The following is a 21,656-nucleotide window of genomic DNA, read 5'->3' as shown; positions in this document are numbered from 1 at the left end:
CACTGCAGATCTCTAGAGACATCCTCCAGTGTACTATATGCACACTTGTAACATCGGGTGTGTTTGGGTGCCCAGAAATCTGCTCTCCTTCATAGACTTGTGCCAGAGAAAGGCATTAGAGTGACGTAGAATGGGAAGATGTCAACATATCTTGCGTGTAGTGTTCAGCTGCATCAGTTATGAACTTGAGTCCTGAAGGTAAGCGCCTTATCAATGATTGTAAAGGGAAGACTATGGACCAGATCTGCAACACAATCATTCATTCATAGACTGGACTCCGCTTGGAGTCAGCCCTTTGTCAACTTGCCCACAGAAGCTTGAGCACAGTGACTGTTGCTTCTGGTTCTAAGCGGTCCCTATCCACTGTGAATCTGGTATATGGGTTAGTGGCAGCTAATTAATCAATGAAAGCCCCCCCAGAGTGATCCTGCCATGTCCAGGTAAGTGCTCTAAGGTTAGCTTCAGAAGGCAGACTGCCATTCCTTGGAGTGCGTAATTGTTTCGGTTGTAGTGATGAAAAAAGTTGCGGCCTTCGTTCAGCAGGTGATCTTTTCTCCTTGTTTGCAGGTGCCAATCCATGTGAGCACTTCGGTAAGTGTGTGAACACACAGGGCTTATTCCAGTGCCAATGTGGAAATGGGTACACTGGTCCCCGCTGTGAGACGGACATTAACGAGTGCCTGTCCATGCCCTGCCAGAATGACGCCATATGCTTGGACCGCATTGGAGAGTTCACCTGCATCTGCATGTCAGGTAGGATGTAATGCCTGCTAGGGAGGGCTAACACCCCAAGACTCAGACACAACTGCTCATCTCTGACATTCTCTAGATTGCAAATGCAAAAAGATTGCAAGCATACCCCAAATGCATTGATGGTGCCACAAGGCTATCCACTTAAAAGTATGCGCTTTAGAAAATCTTTCCTCATCTGTATTTAATAGGTATCGGTGTTTTTATAAAATGATTGCATTTAAAAGAAACCTATCTTGAATATCCAGCACCTTTTTTTTCTTTTTAAAGTTTATCTATACCCACCTGCTATCTGCTGCAGTGGCCACGGATAGCATTTTTTGGAGAAATTATGAATGGTGGTGAAGGTTTGACATTGTTCAATAGCTGTTCAATATACTTGAATTTATCCTGAAAGCATTGTACTGCTGCTCATTTCACAGCTTATTGTAAAGTGGCACTTAATACAGAGCCAGGCTTAAAACAAACGCATGAACCCAGAGGGGGAGGCACAAATGTGCATGCAATTTCTAATCCGGTTATGTGTACAGTAACCACTGAAATAGGAATGGCAAGGCGCTGTCCCCTTTCTTGTACTTTACTACCAAGTACACAACATGGCCATAAAGTGATATTTTTTCATTTTCTGTTGTGTACCTTTAAAAGTGTTCTGGTGTTAGTTTGCTCTGTTGCTGGCTATTTAGTTTTTGTCTGTGCGTTCTGGATTATTTTGCGTGATGCCAAGGGTTTTCATCATCACAGTTTCTTCAACAGCGAGCCCTCAAAATATTAGGGGTATTCTCCTGTAGAGCTACAATATTGTCTGTGGACAGAGCCACTGTAAGTTAGGAGGTAAAACCCAGCCCAGTGCTGAGATGTAAAGCTCTGTCTGGACAGAAGGCCATTGTTGGTAACGCAGTAGTTTTCCAAACCATGTACTGTGAGCAACATTCGTTGTGGACATAGAGCTAAAGTGTCGGGAAGAGGTTCCCGGAGAATATTATCTCACTTGTCAGCCTATCCCAAGTATTTCGCGTGTTTGTCTGATAACCTGTGATTATACATATATATCGGATGTTTAGATGTTGCCAAACCTGTGTAAGCATCACCACAGTTACCCAAAACATTGTTTCTCAGTAACTTTGGTTTTTTCAAGACTGTACTGAGTAGCAGACTTTACCTCTAGACTGTAAATAGAAAAAAACTGCTGCAGAGGATGGATTAGGGAAAATTGCGGAAGGGAAACCCCCTGGTTCACATGAAGACTCAGTATATCCTTAAAAAACAAAAGGGGAAGGAGGCATGCTTGGCATGGACGCTTTATTGTAACGGAATATAACCCAATAGAGCTTGTGACTGAATACCAACTTTAGCCAATGTTTGGCTACTAATAAAGCTCTGGAGAAAATAATCTGAAATTAGGACAATATTTTAGGCTTCAACTCCTGTGTCCATCTCCCCAAAAGATGGGGTCTTGTGCGCTGGGATTAAATTTGGGTTTGCAATGTGGATAAATTAATTTAACAATTATGAAGTAAAGGCGACAGTTGAAAGGAGGTTCCCCAACGCATGGTTGAATAATTTATCTTAGTGATTGATTTTAAACCATGGCGAAGGAGGTGTAACAGTAACGTGTTTTGCTCATCATGTTTGTAGTTTGGACTTTACTTTCACTTCATAACATGCTGTTTCCCTTTTGTGCTGCTCAGGGTTCGATGGCCAGAACTGCGAGATCAACGTTGATGACTGTCCAGGCCATAAGTGCATGAATGGAGGGACTTGCGTGGACGGGGTCAACACCTACAACTGCCAGTGTGCTCCGGAGTGGACAGGTAAGAATGTTTCAAAAGGAGTCCTTGTTGGTTAGTCTCTGCCCCCTGCTCTTGACTCACAGCACCAGACCTGCACTGGTTAACGGCCGAGGAGGTGGCCCACCAGCACATGCTCTTTGGTAAACTGCTCATGACCTGTTCAGCTTCTGAAAGCATTGACCCCCCCTCCCCTCCCCACCCCACTCCCCACCCCTTCATGGTGAAAGCATTGGTGTGAGAAGTTGGCCTGATGTATGATGTCACTAGTTATAGTGTACACCTTATATCAGTCCAAATACCCTTATGGTGATTGGTTGTAAAGTCAACCTTATAGACCAGCTATCCTAGTGGTAGCATGGACAAGAGCAGTCTTAGGCTAAACTCTGAATGGCATGTGAAGCCAGCTGTGATACCATATATAATCCCTTGAATACCAAATGAAAGGACACCACAACAGATATATATATAAAATAAAGTGTATTTATCCTAAGCAAACCCTCAGCACTCTTTATGAGATTAGAGGTAAGTACAACACAGTCTTATTTATGCATACATTAAGTCACACAGGTAAGTAATACAGTTAGGCCCTAGGGGCCACGCAAACCATATACTAAGTAAGTGGTATAAGAACCACTGTCACGGAAATAGAATAGGCCTAGGCCTAGGGAATCGCTGGGGCTACACTACACTAGCGTTAGTTAGGAAGTGGGAGGCCCACGGGATTCGTGTGCAGAGTGGAAACACTCACGCGTAATGCGTAAAAGTCAATAGCAATAGTACAGTTTAGAAAACGGTAGATTTAGGACACTTCCGGAGTAGCTAGGAAGTTGAGACTTGAAAACTAGACACTAGGATAGTCACTATCCTGATGAGCACCGGAGTACCCAAGTTACCTAGCCCACAGGCTGCGGGTGCATAGGGGTGAAGATGCGTCGTTTTCGTTGTCGACTCCTATGGATGCCTGAAGAAAGATGCTGACAGGCAGTCAGGGAAGAGTGTCCGGTGGATCCCAAGGCTGGGATCAAGAAGAGAAGAAACCTGCAAGCAGAAGGGACAGAGTCAAGGTCACTAGCCAGTGACCACGTGGAACCAGGAAGGAACCAGGCGATGTCGTGAAGAGTTGCAGGTGAAGGTGAAGCTTGTCGCTGCAGCCAGGAGGACCAGGAAGCGTCGAAGACGACCAGGACCAGGAGGCGAGCTGTCCCACGAAGGCTCTTGCTGTCGGCGGCGTCGAAGTTGGACTAGGACTCACCAAACCTTGGCAAGCGGAACCCACGAAGAACGAAGGACTTGCTTCTGGTGCAGACCAGGAAGGTCTGGGGTGCTTCTTCTTTGCAGAGAAGCGGGAGCCAGTCTGGAGGAGCCAAACCAGCGCAGAAGATTTCAGGGTGCGTCGTCACAGAGGCCACTAGCCAGCGGGCAAGCAACCGGACAGACGCGGCAAGCAGGAAAATGCTGAAGGGCCCCACGCAGGACTCGTGGAGTGTGGGGGGCTGATCTTCGGTGCAGATGGTGCTTGGGGTTGGGGCTTCTCAATCCCCGGTGCACAACTTCGAGGGTACCTCAGAAGCTGCGCTGTAAGTTACTAGCCACTTTTCCCAGGTAGCCGGTCCCACGTCGCTCGTCGCCTCCACGGATCTCAGCTCTGCTGCAGATGTGGATGAGGGTCGGAGAAGTCTGGAAGTCAAGGCTCTGGTCGGGCTCTGCAGTCGGTTCCTCGTAGAACGGTCGCAAAGCAAAGGGTAGTCTCTTGATGTTGCCTGTTTGCACAGGGTAGCCACTCCTTGGCTACAAGGGAGATTCTTCAGTCTTCTTCTTTCGTCGAATGTCGAAGGTCCAGAGTTTCTGTTCAGTTTTGCAGGTTCAGGATAATCTAAAGTCTTGAGGCCCAACTCCCACTCTTATACTAATCTGGGGGGCTGGGATACCTGCTAGGTCACGCCTTATGGGTGGGACCTGGGAGGGGGTGGTTACACCCACTTCCCTTTGTCCAGTTTCGCGCCAGAGCTGGGGCTGGAGTGCCCCAGCGCCGGTTTGAACTGGACTATGCAAGGAACACCTTGTGTACCCCAGGCATGTCTCATTCCTTTCAGCCCACCCTGCCCCAATACACTAAAGGCTGTCTGGGGAGGTGCTAGCACCTCCCCAAGCAGGAAACCTATTGTCCAGGCCTCCCTGGCTGGGATCACTCCCAGCTGCAGGAGGTCAGACTTGTGTCGTGGCAGCAACATCCATTTTGTGATGCTGAGGCTTTGGTCAGAGGCTAACAGTTGAAGTATGATTTTAACATGTCTTTCCCTCTAGAAGGGGGGAATAATATTCTCATGTCCAGAAATGGCATGGGGGTATTATTCCACAGTGTTAGACACCTTACACGACATGTTTCGATAAAGCCAAACCATAGTTACCATAACCGTCTAAGATTATAAGGCACTTTAAGAGTATATGGTAGGCTATATCATAGAGCAGCTATAAGGACAAGGTTCCGAAAGCTGCAGACAGGCTCAGCTCATGCTAGAGCACCATCTCACATGTTACCAAGCACTCTGCCTTCAGGATTGTTAAGGCCTGCCATAGGAGTGACTGATAGGTACACATGTGTCTATATGTAAGTTAGGTATAGGAATACTACACCTAAGCAAGGGGTGATTACACAACCTTGCCCCAGCTGAGTGATCAGCCAGTTGTGTCAAAATGGAAGGCCAGGCCAGGGGTGGCATAATACATGCTGCAGCCCCTGGTAGGCCTAGGGTACATCTATGCCCTGGGTACCTAGGGTACACTGTACAGGGGCCAATAAGGTGATCCTATCCAAATGGGTTATGCACCTAAAGTACATAGTATTAATTTAGAGAGAGAACAGCAGGGCTGTGGGTCTGATTAGCAGGCCCACAGCCACATCTAAGTCGAAAACCAGTTAGACACTAGGCAAAAAGTCGGGGGTAACCATAGTCAGATATCCACCTTCCTACACAACCCCCCCCCCCCCAAACGAAAGGAGATAAGGCTGGCCTTGACAAGGTAAGCCTCTATTGCCTGAGTGGCCATATAAGGAAGAACCAGCACTGGCATGGTTACCCCCTGTCTCATGGTCCACTAAGCAATCCCTCATCCTAAAGATATCATAGGGTCTCCACCATAGGGAATCTCTACCTTTGGTGTGTCTTTGCAAAGTAAAAGGCTGGTGTTGAGATGGAGTACTGAAGTGAGTGTCCTCAAAGTGAGGCCTCAGCTTCCTCCAATCATCCTCCACCATGGATGCCTTTCTTTCTCTAACTGAGTTGCACTGTGCTCTCAGGGTCAGCCTCTGGCTACCTAAAGCTGGAGGCTGGGTCCCTTTTGTGGGCTCACTGGAGGGACAGGTCAGGTTTGGGGCCCTAAGGTCCCATGTTTGCCTGTGCCCAACAGAATCCCTCTGGGGGAGGTCCCTAACTACCTGTGAAGGGGATCCCTCAGGAATGTTTTTACCCATCACCTGGCTAGGGCTACTAGCCAGGCAATCCTCATTCTTTTGATGGGGGGGTTCTTGTGGACAGGGGCCCTCTTGGGGTCCACTGGCCTCCCTGACCTCTGCAGCCCTGGGCTGACTGAGGCAGGGTAGAGAGAGGCAGGCTACCTGCACCAGACTGGGTCCCACCTTGGAAGGGGCCACTGACATCAGAGGCTCTGCCAGGCCAGGCCTGGCTACCTCTGGGGCAGTTCCTTCACAAGGGGTGAGGTCAGATCCCTGAGGAGGCTGACCTTTTCCTAATGTCTGGGGAGAGGGAGACTTTTCTTCCTCCCCACTACTCTCTGTTTGTGTGGAGTGATCCATAGTTTCAGGCTTCACTACACCTATGTCAGTCTGAGTATGGACTGAGACCATTACAGCCCTGCCCACCTTTTCAGGGAGGCACTCAGTTTGTGTTTGAGCTGTGACTGTCACAGCTCTGCCAATTTCTACAGGGAAGTCTGTCTGTGCCTGGGCTGTGGCTACCACTGCCCTTCCAACCTTTTCAGGGAGGAAAGCTACTTGGACAGGGGTTGTGACTGGCACAAGCCCACTACCCTTTTTGGAAAGGCCTACCATTTTGGAATGGGTGTCTTGTTCAACTTCAGCCCAAGCTGAGAGTTCTAAGTCATTCCCCAGCAAGCAGTCCCCAGGCAAGGTTGGAGACACTGCCACCCTTTTAGGGCCAGTGACCCCTCCCCAGCTGAGACATACTTCTGCCATGGGATGACTGTTTTGTTTGCCATCAATGTTAGTCACCTGGTATGAGAAACCAGGCAAAAGCTGCTCAGAGGGAACTAGCCTATGGGCCACCATAGTGATGCTAGCTCCAGTGTCTCTGTAGGCCTCAGCTTTTCTACCATTGATGTAGGGTTCCTGTCTGTACCTACCCAAAGTGTTGGGACAGGCAGTGAAGTTGGCAAACCCCATGCCACCATCACAGACAAGAGTAGCTGCTGTAGGGGAATTGGCTAAGCCAGAGTCCCCCTGTGTTCCCCAAGAAAACCCAACCAAATTTTTGGGGGCACTCCCACCACCTGGGGGATTACTGCTGACAGTAATAGGTGGTGTGACAGGAGTAGTTGGAGGAACAGTTTTGTTTTTAGCCTGTGGGCAACTGTTGTCAGTTTTCCAATGCCCATGTGTTTTACACACATGGCAGTAAGGCTTTTTAACTGTGGTAGAGGAGGGAGCTTGGGACTCACCACCCTGTGTGGAGTTTTGGGGCCCTGAGGAAGATTTCTCTTTTGTTTTATCCCCACCCTTCTCTTGAGGCTTGGTGGTATCTTTCTTTTGGTCACCACCCTGATTTTTAGGCCTAATCCTGGTCCTGACCCATTTATCTGCCCTCTTTCCCAATTCTTGGGGAGAGGTCAAATCTGAGTCTACCAGGTGTTGATGGAGAAGCTGGTTCTGACAATTACTAAGGATCTGCTCCCTCATAATCAAGTTGTACAATCCTGTATAGTCCTGCACCTTGCTGCCAGTTAACCAACCTTCCAAAGCCTTAGTGGCACAATCCACAAAATCAGACCAGTCCTGTGTCTGTGTCTTCTGGGTGTCTCTGAACAACAACCTATATTGCTCAGTGGTTAAGCCAAACCCATCTATCAGAGCACTCTTCAGGACTTTGTAATTGTTTGCATCCTCATCACTGACTGTGAGGAGCTTGTCTCTACCTTTGTCAGAAAAGGAGAGCCACAAGATAGCTGCCCACTGACTCTGGGGAACCTGCTGTACTTTGCAGGCCCTCTCCAAAGCAGTCATCCATTTGTGGATGTCATCCCCATTCTGATATGGGGGGACTATCTTGCTTAGGTTTCTATGGTCATAAGACCTATCCCTATCTCTAGGAATGTTGCTGCCACCAGTGGGTTCTGACCCACACAATTTTTGCTCTCTAGCCAGAGCAAGCTTCTCTTTGGCAAGGGCAATTTCTTCCCTCTGAATCCTCAGATTAGCTTCCCTCATTCTGGCTTTATGCTCCTTTCTCTCAGGTGAAGTCATTCCCCTGTGAGAGGAAGCATTAGAGATGCTAGAAACATGGGAGTGGATGGATTCCCTTGAAGGGGATCTGTCCCTCCTGCTTCTCTGTGAAAGCCTACTTGGGGGTCTGTATGGGGGGACCCCATGCAAACTCCCATGTAAACTTAGGTTAGCCTGGCTAAGTCTCCTTACTTGGCTCTGGCTGTCTACCTCCCCATCTGAAGTCCCATCTGACTCATCTGTGGTGGGTAGACCCTTATCTACAGCTATGGCACCATCCCTGGCAGCTCTTTCAGCATCATAGGCCTCCAGAAGCTCCACTAGCTGTCTAAGGGTAGGGTTGGAACCCTGTTTTATTCCTCTGGAGGTACACAAATGTCTCATCTCCTGGAATGTTAAGGTATCATACCTAGAGGGGGTCTTCTGCAGACCTGCCCCTCCTGAGAGAGCATCTACTTGATCTCCTCCCAGAGGCATGATCTAGTGAGGGTGTGGTGTGTGCACCTACCTACACTAGTTGTTTCTACTAAACCTCTCTAGTAGTTGTAGTCAGGGTGTGTTACTCCCTTCAACCTACAACTACAAAGTCCAGTAGGACTTAAGTATAATAATCTATGTTATATGTACCTAGACAATCTCTGTGTGATCTTTCAATTTAGTATCTCAAGATTACAATGGTATTACAACAGCAAGCTCAGATCCCAACCGCTGCTCACCAATGTGAGAAGTTGGCCTGATGTATGATGTCACTAGTTATAGTGTACACCTTATATCAGTCCAAATACCCTTATGGTGATTGGTTGTAAAGTCAACCTTATAGACCAGCTATCCTAGTGGTAGCATGGACAAGAGCAGTCTTAGGCTAAACTCTGAATGGCATGTGAAGCCAGCTGTGATACCATATATAATCCCTTGAATACCAAATGAAAGGACACCACAACAGATATATATATAAAATAAAGTGTATTTATTCTAAGCAAACCCTCAGCACTCTTTATGAGATTAGAGGTAAGTACAACACAGTCTTATTTATGCATACATTAAGTCACACAGGTAAGTAATACAGTTAGGCCCTAGGGGCCACGCAAACCATATACTAAGTAAGTGGTATAAGAACCACTGTCACGGAAATAGAATAGGCCTAGGCCTAGGGAATCGCTGGGGCTACACTACACTAGCGTTAGTTAGGAAGTGGGAGGCCCACGGGATTCGTGTGCAGAGTGGAAACACTCACGCGTAATGCGTAAAAGTCAATAGCAATAGTACAGTTTAGAAAACGGTAGATTTAGGACACTTCCGGAGTAGCTAGGAAGTTGAGACTTGAAAACTAGACACTAGGATAGTCACTATCCTGATGAGCACCGGAGTACCCAAGTTACCTAGCCCACAGGCTGCGGGTGCATAGGGGTGAAGATGCGTCGTTTTCGTTGTCGACTCCTATGGATGCCTGAAGAAAGATGCTGACAGGCAGTCAGGGAAGAGTGTCCGGTGGATCCCAAGGCTGGGATCAAGAAGAGAAGAAACCTGCAAGCAGAAGGGACAGAGTCAAGGTCACTAGCCAGTGACCACGTGGAACCAGGAAGGAACCAGGCGATGTCGTGAAGAGTTGCAGGTGAAGGTGAAGCTTGTCGCTGCAGCCAGGAGGACCAGGAAGCGTCGAAGACGACCAGGACCAGGAGGCGAGCTGTCCCACGAAGGCTCTTGCTGTCGGCGGCGTCGAAGTTGGACTAGGACTCACCAAACCTTGGCAAGCGGAACCCACGAAGAACGAAGGACTTGCTTCTGGTGCAGACCAGGAAGGTCTGGGGTGCTTCTTCTTTGCAGAGAAGCGGGAGCCAGTCTGGAGGAGCCAAACCAGCGCAGAAGATTTCAGGGTGCGTCGTCACAGAGGCCACTAGCCAGCGGGCAAGCAACCGGACAGACGCGGCAAGCAGGAAAATGCTGAAGGGCCCCACGCAGGACTCGTGGAGTGTGGGGGGCTGATCTTCGGTGCAGATGGTGCTTGGGGCTTCTCAATCCCCGGTGCACAACTTCGAGGGTACCTCAGAAGCTGCGCTGTAAGTTACTAGCCACTTTTCCCAGGTAGCCGGTCCCACGTCGCTCGTCGCCTCCACGGATCTCAGCTCTGCTGCAGATGTGGATGAGGGTCGGAGAAGTCTGGAAGTCAAGGCTCTGGTCGGGCTCTGCAGTCGGTTCCTCGTAGAACGGTTGCAAAGCAAAGGGTAGTCTCTTGATGGTGCCTGTTTGCACAGGGTAGCCACTCCTTGGCTACAAGGGAGATTCTTCAGTCTTCTTCTTTCGTCGAATGTCGAAGGTCCAGAGTTTCTGTTCAGTATTGCAGGTTCAGGATAATCTAAAGTCTTGAGGCCCAACTCCCACTCTTATACTAATCTGGGGGGCTGGGATACCTGCTAGGTCACGCCTTATGGGTGGGACCTGGGAGGGGGTGGTTACACCCACTTCCCTTTGTCCAGTTTCGCGCCAGAGCTGGGGCTGGAGTGCCCCAGCGCCGGTTTCAACTGGACTATACAAGGAACACCTTGTGTGCCCCAGGCATGTCTCATTCCTTTCAGCCCACCCTGCCCCAATACACTAAAGGCTGTCTGGGGAGGTGCTAGCACCTCCCCAAGCAGGAAACCTATTGTCCAGGCCTCCCTGGCTGGGATCACTCCCAGCTGCAGGAGGTCAGACTTGTGTCGTGGCAGCAGCATCCATTTTGTGATGCTGAGGCTTTGGTCAGAGGCTAACAGTTGAAGTATGATTTTAACATGTCTTTCCCTCTAGAAGGGGGGAATAATATTCTCATGTCCAGAAATGGCATGGGGGTATTATTCCACAGTGTTAGACACCTTACACGACATGTTTCGATAAAGCCAAACCATAGTTACCATAACCGTCTAAGATTATAAGGCACTTTAAGAGTATATGGTAGGCTATATCATAGAACAGCTATAAGGACAAGGTTTCGAAAGCTGCAGACAGGCTCAGCTCATGCTAGAGCACCATCTCACATGTTACCAAGCACTCTGCCTTCAGGATTGTTAAGGCCTGCCATAGGAGTGACTGATAGGTACACATGTGTCTATATGTAAGTTAGGTATAGGAATACTACACCTAAGCAAGGGGTGATTACACGACCTTGCCCCAGCTGAGTGATCAGCCAGTTGTGTCAAAATGGAAGGCCAGGCCAGGGGTGGCATAATACATGCTGCAGCCCCTGGTAGGCCTAGGGTACATCTATGCCCTGGGTACCTAGGGTACACTGTACAGGGGCCAATAAGGTGATCCTATCCAAATGGGTTATGCACCTAAAGTACATAGTATTAATTTAGAGAGAGAACAGCAGGGCTGTGGGTCTGATTAGCAGGCCCACAGCCACATCTAAGTCGAAAACCAGTTAGACACTAGGCAAAAAGTTGGGGGTAACCATAGTCCGATATCCACCTTCCTACAATTGGTGCTCGCTTTTTTTAATGTTCTGCAAACCTTCCCATAATGTTGTTCAGGAGCAACGTGATATGACCAGGATACACGTTCCACAAATGTTGCAGTGAAAATGTCTTAAACCTTTTTCCTGTTCAGTGGGTTGCTACATAAGAAGGATGGTACTCCAAATGAGAGTTGCAAGCCAAACTGACACAATACGATGGAGTCCGTTTCACAGAAAGCGAATATCATTCCAATTCTTATTCGGGAGCTCAAAGAATAACACCTCATTGATATTGAGGCTTTTAGGGAGGTTTAGTCCCTCATCTTACTATGAAGAGCCTCGAAGCCCTGCGTAAGCATTCAGGTGCTATGGATTTCGCCTTCACTACCGTGCAAGGCGTAACAAGTCTACCAGGTCCTGAACTCTACAGGAGCGCTGAGCCACCTGTTCAGCTAATGGGTAGATCCACAGGTTGTAAATTGTTTTTCCCTTCTAGATGATGAATATGTTTTTTTAACCTTCTCTTTCCTTTCCTTCAATTTCATATCCATTAGGTCAGTTCTGCACAGAAGATGTGGACGAATGCCAGCAGCAACCCAATGCTTGCCACAACGGTGGAACCTGTTTCAATACCAACAGTGGCCACACCTGTGTCTGTGTGAATGGCTGGTCCGGAGAGAGCTGTAGTGAGAACATCGACGAATGCGCCACTGCCGTCTGTTTCAACGGGGCCACCTGCCATGACCGAGTCGCTTCCTTCTACTGCGAGTGTCCAATGGGGAAGACTGGTGAGTAGTGCCTCTGGGAGCTGTGTAACTCGAAGAAAAATTCCTCTAACTTCGTTCGATCATTCTCCTAGTTGGTGTAATTGCGGCAGGCCTCTTGAGCGATGATGGAGTTTTGTACTGCTTCAGTAATGAGCTTTTATTTCTTCCCATCTTAAAGGTCTGCTTTGCCACCTGGACGATGCCTGCGTCAGTAACCCATGCCACGAAAATGCAATGTGTGACACCAACCCAGTGAACGGCCGTGCCATCTGTACCTGCCCTCCTGGCTTCAGTGGAGGTGCTTGCGACCAGGATGTTGATGAATGCTCCATAGGTAAGTTGAGGGGGGACACTCCCTACGCTCGTTGTGGGACTAGCCAAGCAAAAAAAAAATCATTCTTATGAGCAGTATGGAATTTATTAGCTCTTTGCACTGTTATCTGAAGTGGTCATGGCATTTAGTTAATAAGTGAAACCCACAGTGTATGGATTACTTGCGTTCTTGCCATGGCTGTTAAAGGCTTTGAGTTGCACAATAAACTAAAAGCATCATCTTCCGCCCTGGCTTTGCTGACCCAAAAAGGGCAGAAAGAGAACATTCTCATCCATTCATGCATCCCTTTGCACAAGATTCTTACTAACTTTATGCAGCAGCCATTAGTGAGAAAATTCTCTTGGATGATGACGGTAGATGTTTGTTATAGAAGGTTGGTAGCCCAGTTACGAACTAGAGTACTTTTAGCCGTCCAGTCTCTTCATAGAGTAGTGCAGTTTTGTTGGGAGCTTTGGTAGCTCCTGCAGGTCTGTTGTCCACCATACTGTATTTTTGTGAAGCCCTGCCCAGTGTAAGTGACGTAGGTTGTTTCCATAGCACTTTATAATTCAAGAGCACTGCAGATCTCTAGAGACATCCTCCAGTGTACTATATGCACACTTATAACATCGGGTGTGTTTGGGTGCCCAGAAACCTGCTCTCCTTCATAGCCTTGTGCCAGAGAAAGGCATTAGAGTGACGTAGAATGGGAAGATGTCAACATATCTTGCGTGTAGTGTTCAGCTGCATCAGTTATGAACTTGAGTCCTGAAGGTAAGCGCCTTATCAATGATTGTAAAGGGAAGACTAGGGACCAGATCTGCAACACAATCATTCATTCATAGACTGGACTCCGCTTGGAGTCAGCCCTTTGTCAACTTGCCCACAGAAGCTTGAGCACAGTGACTGTTGCTTCTGGTTCTAAGAGGTCCCCATCCACTGTGAATCTGGTATATGGGTTAGTGGCAGCTAATTATTCAATGAAAGCCCCCCCCCCAGAGTGATCCTGCCATGTCCAGGTAAGTGCTCTAAGGTTAGCTTCAGAAGGCAGACTGCCATTCCTTGGAGTGCGTAATTGTTTCGGTTGTAATGATGAAAAAAGTTGCGGCCTTCGTTCAGCAGGTGATCTTTTCTCCTTGTTTACAGGTGCCAATCCATGTGAGCACTTCGGTAAGTGTGTGAACACACAGGGCTCATTCCAGTGCCAATGTGGAAAGGGGTACACTGGTCCCCGCTGTGAGACGGACATTAACGAGTGCCTGTCCATGCCCTGCCAGAATGACGCCACCTGCTTGGACCGCATTGGAGAGTTCACCTGTATCTGCATGTCAGGTAGGATGCAATGCCTGCTAGGGAGGGCTTACAGCCCAAGACTCTGACACAACTGCTCATCTCTGACATTCTCTAGATTGCAAATGCAAAAAGATTGCAAGCATACCCCAAATGCATTGATGGTGCCACAAGGCTATCCACTTAAAAGTATGCGCTTTAGAAAATCTTTCCTCATCTGTATTTAATAGGTATTGGTGTTTTTATAAAATGATTGCATTTAAAAGAAACCTATCTTGAATATCCAGCACCTTTTTTTTCTTTTTAAAGTTTATCTATACCCACCTGCTATTTGCTGCAGTGGCCACAGATAGCATTTTTTGGAGAAATTATGAATGGTGGTGAAGGTTTGACATTGTTCAATAGCTGTGCAATATACTTGAATTTATCCTGAAAGCATTGTACTGCTGCTCATTTCACAGCTTATTGTAAAGTGGCACTTAATACAGAGCCAGGCTTAAAACAAACGCATGAACCCAGAGGGGGAGGCACAAATGTGCATGCAATTTCTAATCCGGTTATGTGTACAGTAACCACTGAAATAGGAATGGCAAGGCGCTGTCCCCTTTCTTGTACTTTACTACCAAGTACACAACATGGCCATAAAGTGATATTTTTTCATTTTCTGTTGTGTACCTTTAACAGTGTTCTGGTGTTAGTTTGCTCTGTTGCTGGCTATTTAGTTTTTGTCTGTGCGTTCTGGATTATTTTGCGTGATGCCAAGGGTTTTCATCATCACAGTTTCTTCAACAGCGAGCCCTCAAAATATTAGGGGTATTCTCCTGTAGAGCTACAATATTGTCTGTGGACAGAGCCACTGTAAGTTAGGAGGTAAAACCCAGCCCAGTGCTGAGATGTAAAGCTCTGTCTGGACAGAAGGCCATTGTTGGTAACGCAGTAGTTTTCCAAACCATGTACTGTGAGCAACATTCGTTGTGGACATAGAGCTAAAGTGTCGGGAAGAGGTTCCCGGGGAATATTGTCTCACTTGTCAGCCTATCCCAAGTATTTTGCGTGTTTGTCTGATAGCCTGTGATTATACATATATATCGGATGTTTAGATGTTGCCAAACCTGTGTAAGCATCACCACAGTTACCCAAAACATTGTGTTCGAGGCATATGAGCTGCAGATTGTACACTTAGCATAGGTCGCCATCTGGTGTTGGGCCCGGATGTTTGCAGTTTGTTTTTCTTCTTGGACCGTCTTTGGAAGTCACGAGTTTGGTGACTCCTCCTTCGGTCCGTACTGCGCATGGGCTTCGGCTCCATCCTCAGATTGTTTTTTTCCGCCATCGGGCTCGGATGTGATACTTCGTGCTCCGGCTTCGAACTTCTACGGTTCCAGCCTCGACGGAAAATCCTCGATTCTTCGAGTTCCTTCATCATCTTCATCTCTCGAAGCGGCACTTTTTCCATCCCGTACATCGACACCGGCCTTCGGGCCCTCCGCGACTCCGGTCCCGGCCGATGGAAAGGACTCCGTTTAAAAAGTGCCCAAAATGTGGGTCTAAATTTCCCCACACCGACCTCCATCAGGTGTGTAACCTTTGCCTCTCTCCAGAACACGAGGCTCGAGACTGCCCCGCCTGCAAGTCTTTTCGATCGAAGAAAACGATCCGAGATCGAAGGGCTCGACGCACCATGGCGCACTCATCCTCGACAGCTCCACCGGACATCTTCGGAGACGACGCCGAAGCTTCGGGGCAGACACACACCGAACTGGGAGAAGACATCGTCAGCGCTTCCGAGGCCGACGACTCCGACCTGGAGGACGTAACACCAGGACAGCGGGCCGTGAGTACAATGCCCCCTCCCAGCCCCGCACCGAAAACCAAAGAGACTCCGGTTACTCCCTCGCCTGCCGGCCTGGGCAAAACCAAAACCAAAGCCTCGATCACCCCACCTTCGGGCCCGGTGTCGAAGCACTCAAAGTCTCACGGCAGCTCGGGATCGAGCCAGCCGACGCCCGGTGCCGATAAACACCACTCGGCACCGAAGCCTGCAAAATCCAGCTCGACTCCGAAACCACCGGTGCCGAAGCCTGGACACTCGGCGCCGACCAAACACAAACAGAAATCGGTCGGCACCGACGCTCCGGCGCCGAAACAGCATTCGACGCCGAAACACACGGAGACCTCCAAAAAGCATGGCGTACACAGAACATCGAAACCTCCGGTTCCGAAATCGCCGGTGCCGACAGACGACTCGGCGCCATTGGCTCTGTTTACACCAGACCCTTTACAAAAGACTTTGTCCAGAGATCCAAAGACTGGCCTTTTGACTGTGATTACTAAGAAGCGTCGCCTTGAGGCTCCGGCTCCTCCTCCTCCACCCAAAAAGAGGGACTCAGCTACTTCTCCCCTTAGAGTACCCTCCCCACTGCCACCCCCCCTCCCACCACCACCCCCTCCACCTTTACCTCACTACGATCCGGCCCCATCCCCAGATCCGGATGACGGGGACCCGGACAATGACCCAGGGGACGCCCCAATGGATTCCACTCCACCAGGGACCCCAGATCCATGGGAGGATTATAATAACCCTGATGTACCCAATGTACCTCAAGACGACCTATACCCATCAAGGCCGTCTCCTCCAGAGGACTCTTTAGGGTTTCACCATTTAGTGCAGAGAGCAGCACACTACCATGGGGTGGACATGCACACTGAACCAGTGGAAGAAGACTTCCTACTGGATACATTTGATTTACAAGATCGTTCCACTGCTATTTTACCCATGCTTAAGGGTGTCACCAAGCACGCTACAGAGGTATTCAAAGACCCTGTCAGAGCCAGAGTACTAAACCCTAGAATAGAGAAGAAGTACAAGGCGGCACCCACAGACCCTGCATACATCAAGGGCCCTGCTCCTCTAGATTCCCTAGTTGTCTCCACAGCTAGAAAGCGGGCTAACTCCCAATCCTCAGGAGATGCCCCACCACCAGACAAGGAATCTAAACTTCTGGACGCGTCTGGTAAACGCACCGCCTACCAGGCTGCAAACATGTGGCGCATTGCAAATACACAAGCACTGCTTGCGCGATATGATAGAGCACACTATGATGAATTAGAGGCTCTTATGCAGCACCTTCCAGAGAAATACAAACGCCAAGCTCATGACCTGATACAGGAGGGCAAACTAATCACAAACACCTCCATTAAGTGTGCCCTCGATGCAGCAGACACTGCTTCTAGAGCCATAAACACCAGTGTCCTGCTTCGCCGCCATGCCTGGCTCAGGATATCAGGGTTCAAGCCTGAGGTCCAGACATCAATACTTAATCACACCTTTGACCAGCAAACACTCTTTGGCCCAAAGGTAGACGAAGCGCTCGAAAAAATGAAGAAAGATACAGACACAGCGAAGTCTATGGGAGCGCTCCAGACCCAAGCCTCTAAGCGTTCCTTTCGACGCTCGTCCTTTCGTGGCACAGGTAGAGGCTCCTCCACCGATAATGCCTCTACCTCCTACAAATCCCCTCCTCAAAATACCTTTTCAAAGGGCAACCAAAGAGGTGGTTACAGAGGCAACAACAATAAGGGCAGGGGCAAAACCAACAATACCCGTTCTGCCACCCCACCCGCACAATGACTCCCCTTCGCTCCCCCCAGACCATTCCACTCCGGTCGGGGGCAGACTACAAGATTTTATCCACGTATGGGAGTCCATAACATCGGACAAATGGGTGACCCAAATCATTCGGTCAGGGTACTGCCTCGAGCTAACATCTACCCCACCCAATATCCCACCAAGGCACCGTCCAATGTCCCAAGAGCATTCCACACTGCTCAAACAAGAGGTACTCTCGCTCCTCCAGAAACACGCTATAGAGCAGGTACCCGGCAATCAACGAAATCTAGGGGTCTACTCCCTATATTTCTTAATCCCAAAGAAAGACGAGACCCTCAGACCCATTCTGGATCTCCGGCCTCTAAATGCCTACATACATTCAGACCACTTTCACATGGTCACCTTACAACAAGTCCTCCCACTCCTCTGCCAGGGAGACTTTCTCACAACACTGGATCTGAAAGACGCGTACTTTCACATTCCAATACACCCCTCTCACAGAAAATACCTCAGGTTCGTGGTGGACGGGCAACATTACCAATTCAAGGTTCTCCCCTTCGGGGTCACCACTGCACCACGGGTGTTTACCAAATGCCTAGCAGTAGTAGCAGCACACCTCAGACGTCAACATGTTCACGTCTTCCCTTACTTAGACGACTGGCTCATAAAAGCCGCGTCCTACCACCAATGCGTGCAACATACAAACAGCACCATCCAACTGCTTCATCAGCTAGGCTTCACGGTGAACTACCAAAAGTCCCACCTCATACCATCTCACACAAAGCAATATCTCGGGGCCACCATAGACACCTCAAAAGGTATTGCCTATCCAAACTCAGCCAGAATCACAAGCATTCTAGCCTTACGCAAAATATTCCTTCCTCAACACTCTCTACCAGCAAGAGTGTTTATGAAGCTCATAGGGATGATGGCGTCTTGCATCTTCATAGTGCCCCATGCAAGACTCCACATGCGTCCACTTCAGGAGTGCCTAGCACAACAGTGGAACCAGGCCCAGGGTCAGCTGACGGATCTGGTGTTGGTGGACGGCCGCACACATCACTCTCTGCAGTGGTGGAACACCACAAACCTTTCCAAGGGACGGCCGTTCCTGGACCCGGTTCCCCAAGTGACTCTAACAGCGGACGCATCGCTCTCCGGCTGGGGAGCGCACCTCTTACACCTCACAATGCAAGGTCTATGGACGCCACAGCAAAAAACGCTCCACATCAACCATCTGGAGCTTTTGGCGATCTTTCTAGCCCTAAAATCTTTCCAAAAGCAGATTTCAGGCAAAGCAGTCCTCATTCGCACAGACAACATAACTGCGATGTATTATATACAGAAACAGGGGGGGACACACACTCCCCAGCTCTCCCGCTTAGCCCAGAGCATATGGAGATGGGCAATTCCCCAAAACATTTTTCTCCTGGCACAACATGTTCCAGGCGTACAAAACACCATAGCAGATCTGCTCAGCAGACAGACTCAACAACTACACGAATGGGAACTGCATCCACAAGTTCTTCACCCATTCTTCCAACAGTGGGGGCATCCTCAAATAGACCTCTTCGCCACCCACGAAAACAAAAAATGCCCAAGCTTCGCCGCCAGATACCCACACCCATTGTCCAAGGGCAATGCGATATGGATGAACTGGTCAGGCAGATTTGCATACGCCTTTCCACCTCTCCCACTAATTCCATTAGTGGTCAGGAAACTACAACAGCACTCCCTCACACTCATTCTGGTAGCTCCGACGTGGGCCAGACAGCCGTGGTACACCACGCTACTACAACTATCAGTGGTACCACATCAAAAACTGCACCTTTCCCCATGCCTCCTAACCCAGAACCATGGAGAAATCAGGCACCCGGACCCAGCTCAGCTCAACCTGGCGATCTGGCTCCTGAAATCTTAGAATTCGGGTACCTTAACCTTCCCCCTGATTGCATGAACATCATCATGGAAGCCAGACGTCCTACCACTAGAGCATGCTATGCCGCAAAGTGGAAAAGATTTGTAATGTACTGCCGTAACAATACAATCAACCCTCTAGATGCATCCATACAACACATCATATGCTATCTGCTCCATCTTCACAGGTGTAACCTGGCGTATTCATCCATACGCCTACACCTAGCAGCGATCGCTGCCTATCTACAAAACAGACAGCATTTGTCACTCTTCAGAGTGCCCGCTATTAAAGCCTTCATGGAAGGCCTTAAACGAGTAATTCCTCCCAGGGCACCACCCTCCCCTGTATGGAATCTAAATTTGGTCCTTACACGACTAATGGGTCCGCCCTTCGAACCAATGCACAAATGTGAGCTACAATTTCTCACCTGGAAAACAGCTTTCCTTGTAGCTATCACTTCCCTTAGAAGGGTTGGTGAAATACAAGCGTTCACCATACAGGAACCTTACATACAAATGCATCACAGCAAGGTCATACTTCGAACTAATCCGAAGTTCCTGCCCAAAGTCATTACCCCCTTCCACCTCAATCAATCAGTGGAATTACCTGTCTTCTTTTCGCAACCCCAATCTGTTGCGGAAAGGGCCTTACACACACTAGATGTGAAAAGAGCGTTGCTATATTACATACAAAGAACGCAACCCTTCAGGAAGACCAAACAGTTGTTCGTTTCCTTTTCTCCACCACATAAAGGCAACCCCATCTCAAAATCAGGGATAGCTAGGTGGATTGTAAAATGCATACAAATTTGCTATCAGAAGGCAAAGAGAACATTATCTGTTCCCCCTAAAGCCCACTCTACAAGAAAGTTAGGGGCTTCTATGGCTTTTCTAGGGAATATACCCTTAGATGACATATGCAAGGCAGCCACATGGTCTACACCGCACACATTCACAAAACACTACTGTGTAGATGTGCACTCCCAGCAGCAAGCTAGGGTGGGCCAGGCTGTACTAAAAACACTCTTTCAAACAGCTGCAACGGATACCGGTGGTCGCCGCTAAGGTTGGGTACTGCTATATAATCTATGCTAAGTGTACAATCTGCAGCTCATATGCCTCGAACGGAATATGCTACTTACCAGTATGCATCTGTTCTTGGCATGTAGAGCTGCAGAGTTGTACACGCCCACCCGCCTCCCCGGCTACCTGTATCCGTTCCAGTCCATCTTATTTAGATACAACACACATGGGTTTCTCACTGTTATTACTACGCTCCATCATTTCCCTGTTGGCGAAAAACAATCTGAGGATGGAGCCGAAGCCCATGCGCAGTACGGACCGAAGGAGGAGTCACCAAACTCGTGACTTCCAAAGACGGTCCAAGAAGAAAAACAAACTGCAAACATCCGGGCCCAACACCAGATGGCGACCTATGCTAAGTGTACAACTCTGCAGCTCTACATGCCAAGAACAGATGCATACTGGTAAGTAGCATATTCCTTCTCAGTAACTTTGGTCTTTTCAAGACTATACTGAGTAACAGACTTTACCTCTAGACTGTAAATAGAAAAAAACTGCTGCAGAGGATGGATTAGGGAAAATTGCGGAAGGGAAACCCCCTGGTTCACATGAAGACTCAGTATATCCTTAAAAAACAAAAGGGGAAGGAGGCATGCTTGGCATGGACGCTTTATTATAACGGAATATAACCCAATAGAGCTTGTGACTGAATACCAACTTTAGCCAATGTTTGGCTACTAATAAAGCTCTGGAGAAAATAATCTGAAATTAGGACAATATTTTAGGCTTCAACTCCTGTGTCCATCTCCCCAAAAGATAGGGTCTTGTGCGCTGGGATGAAATTTGGGTTTGCAATGTGGATAAATTAATTTAACAATTATGAAGTAAAGGCGACAGTTGAAAGGAGGTTCCCCAACGCATGGCTGAATAATTTATCTTACTGATTGATTTTAAACCATGGCGAAGGAGGTGTAACAGTAACGTGTTTTGCTCATCATGTTTGTAGTTTGGACTTTACTTTCACTTTATAACATGCTGTTTCCCTTTTGTGCTGCTCAGGGTTCGATGGCCAGAACTGCGAGATCAACGTTGATGACTGTCCAGGCCATAAGTGCATGAATGGAGGGACTTGCGTGGACGGGGTCAACACCTACAACTGCCAGTGTGCTCCGGAGTGGATAGGTAAGAATGTTTCAAAAGGAGTCCTTGTTGGTTAGTCTCTGCCCCCTGCTCTTGACTCACAGCACCAGACCTGCACTGGTTAACGGCCGAGGAGGTGGCCCACCAGCA

General features: G+C 48.6%; 1 protein-coding gene across 3 annotated transcripts in view; it reads left to right on the top strand.

Moving 5' to 3' along the window:
- The window catches only part of LOC146856251 (uncharacterized), a 259,790-nt gene that overhangs the window by 171,079 nt on the left and 67,055 nt on the right, over positions 1–21,656 (top strand). For all 3 annotated transcript variants that reach the window (XR_014981452.1, XM_085654318.1, XM_085654319.1), the window contains exons 12-17: positions 568–753; positions 2,439–2,561; positions 12,001–12,234; positions 12,392–12,547; positions 13,673–13,858; positions 21,426–21,548. Coding sequence is in view for 2 of the 3 variants with exons in the window: in XM_085654318.1 (XP_085510444.1) it covers positions 568–753; positions 2,439–2,561; positions 12,001–12,234; positions 12,392–12,547; positions 13,673–13,858; positions 21,426–21,548 (1,008 nt within the window). In the remaining variant the exon portion in view is untranslated. The remainder of the gene's footprint in view (positions 1–567; positions 754–2,438; positions 2,562–12,000; positions 12,235–12,391; positions 12,548–13,672; positions 13,859–21,425; positions 21,549–21,656) is intronic.

The sequence above is a fragment of the Triturus cristatus genome, chromosome 4_1 (assembly GCF_964204655.1).
Source record: "Triturus cristatus chromosome 4_1, aTriCri1.1, whole genome shotgun sequence".
In the NCBI taxonomy this organism is placed as follows: domain Eukaryota; kingdom Metazoa; phylum Chordata; class Amphibia; order Caudata; family Salamandridae; genus Triturus; species Triturus cristatus.
This window is presented reverse-complemented; position numbering and strand designations above follow the sequence as displayed.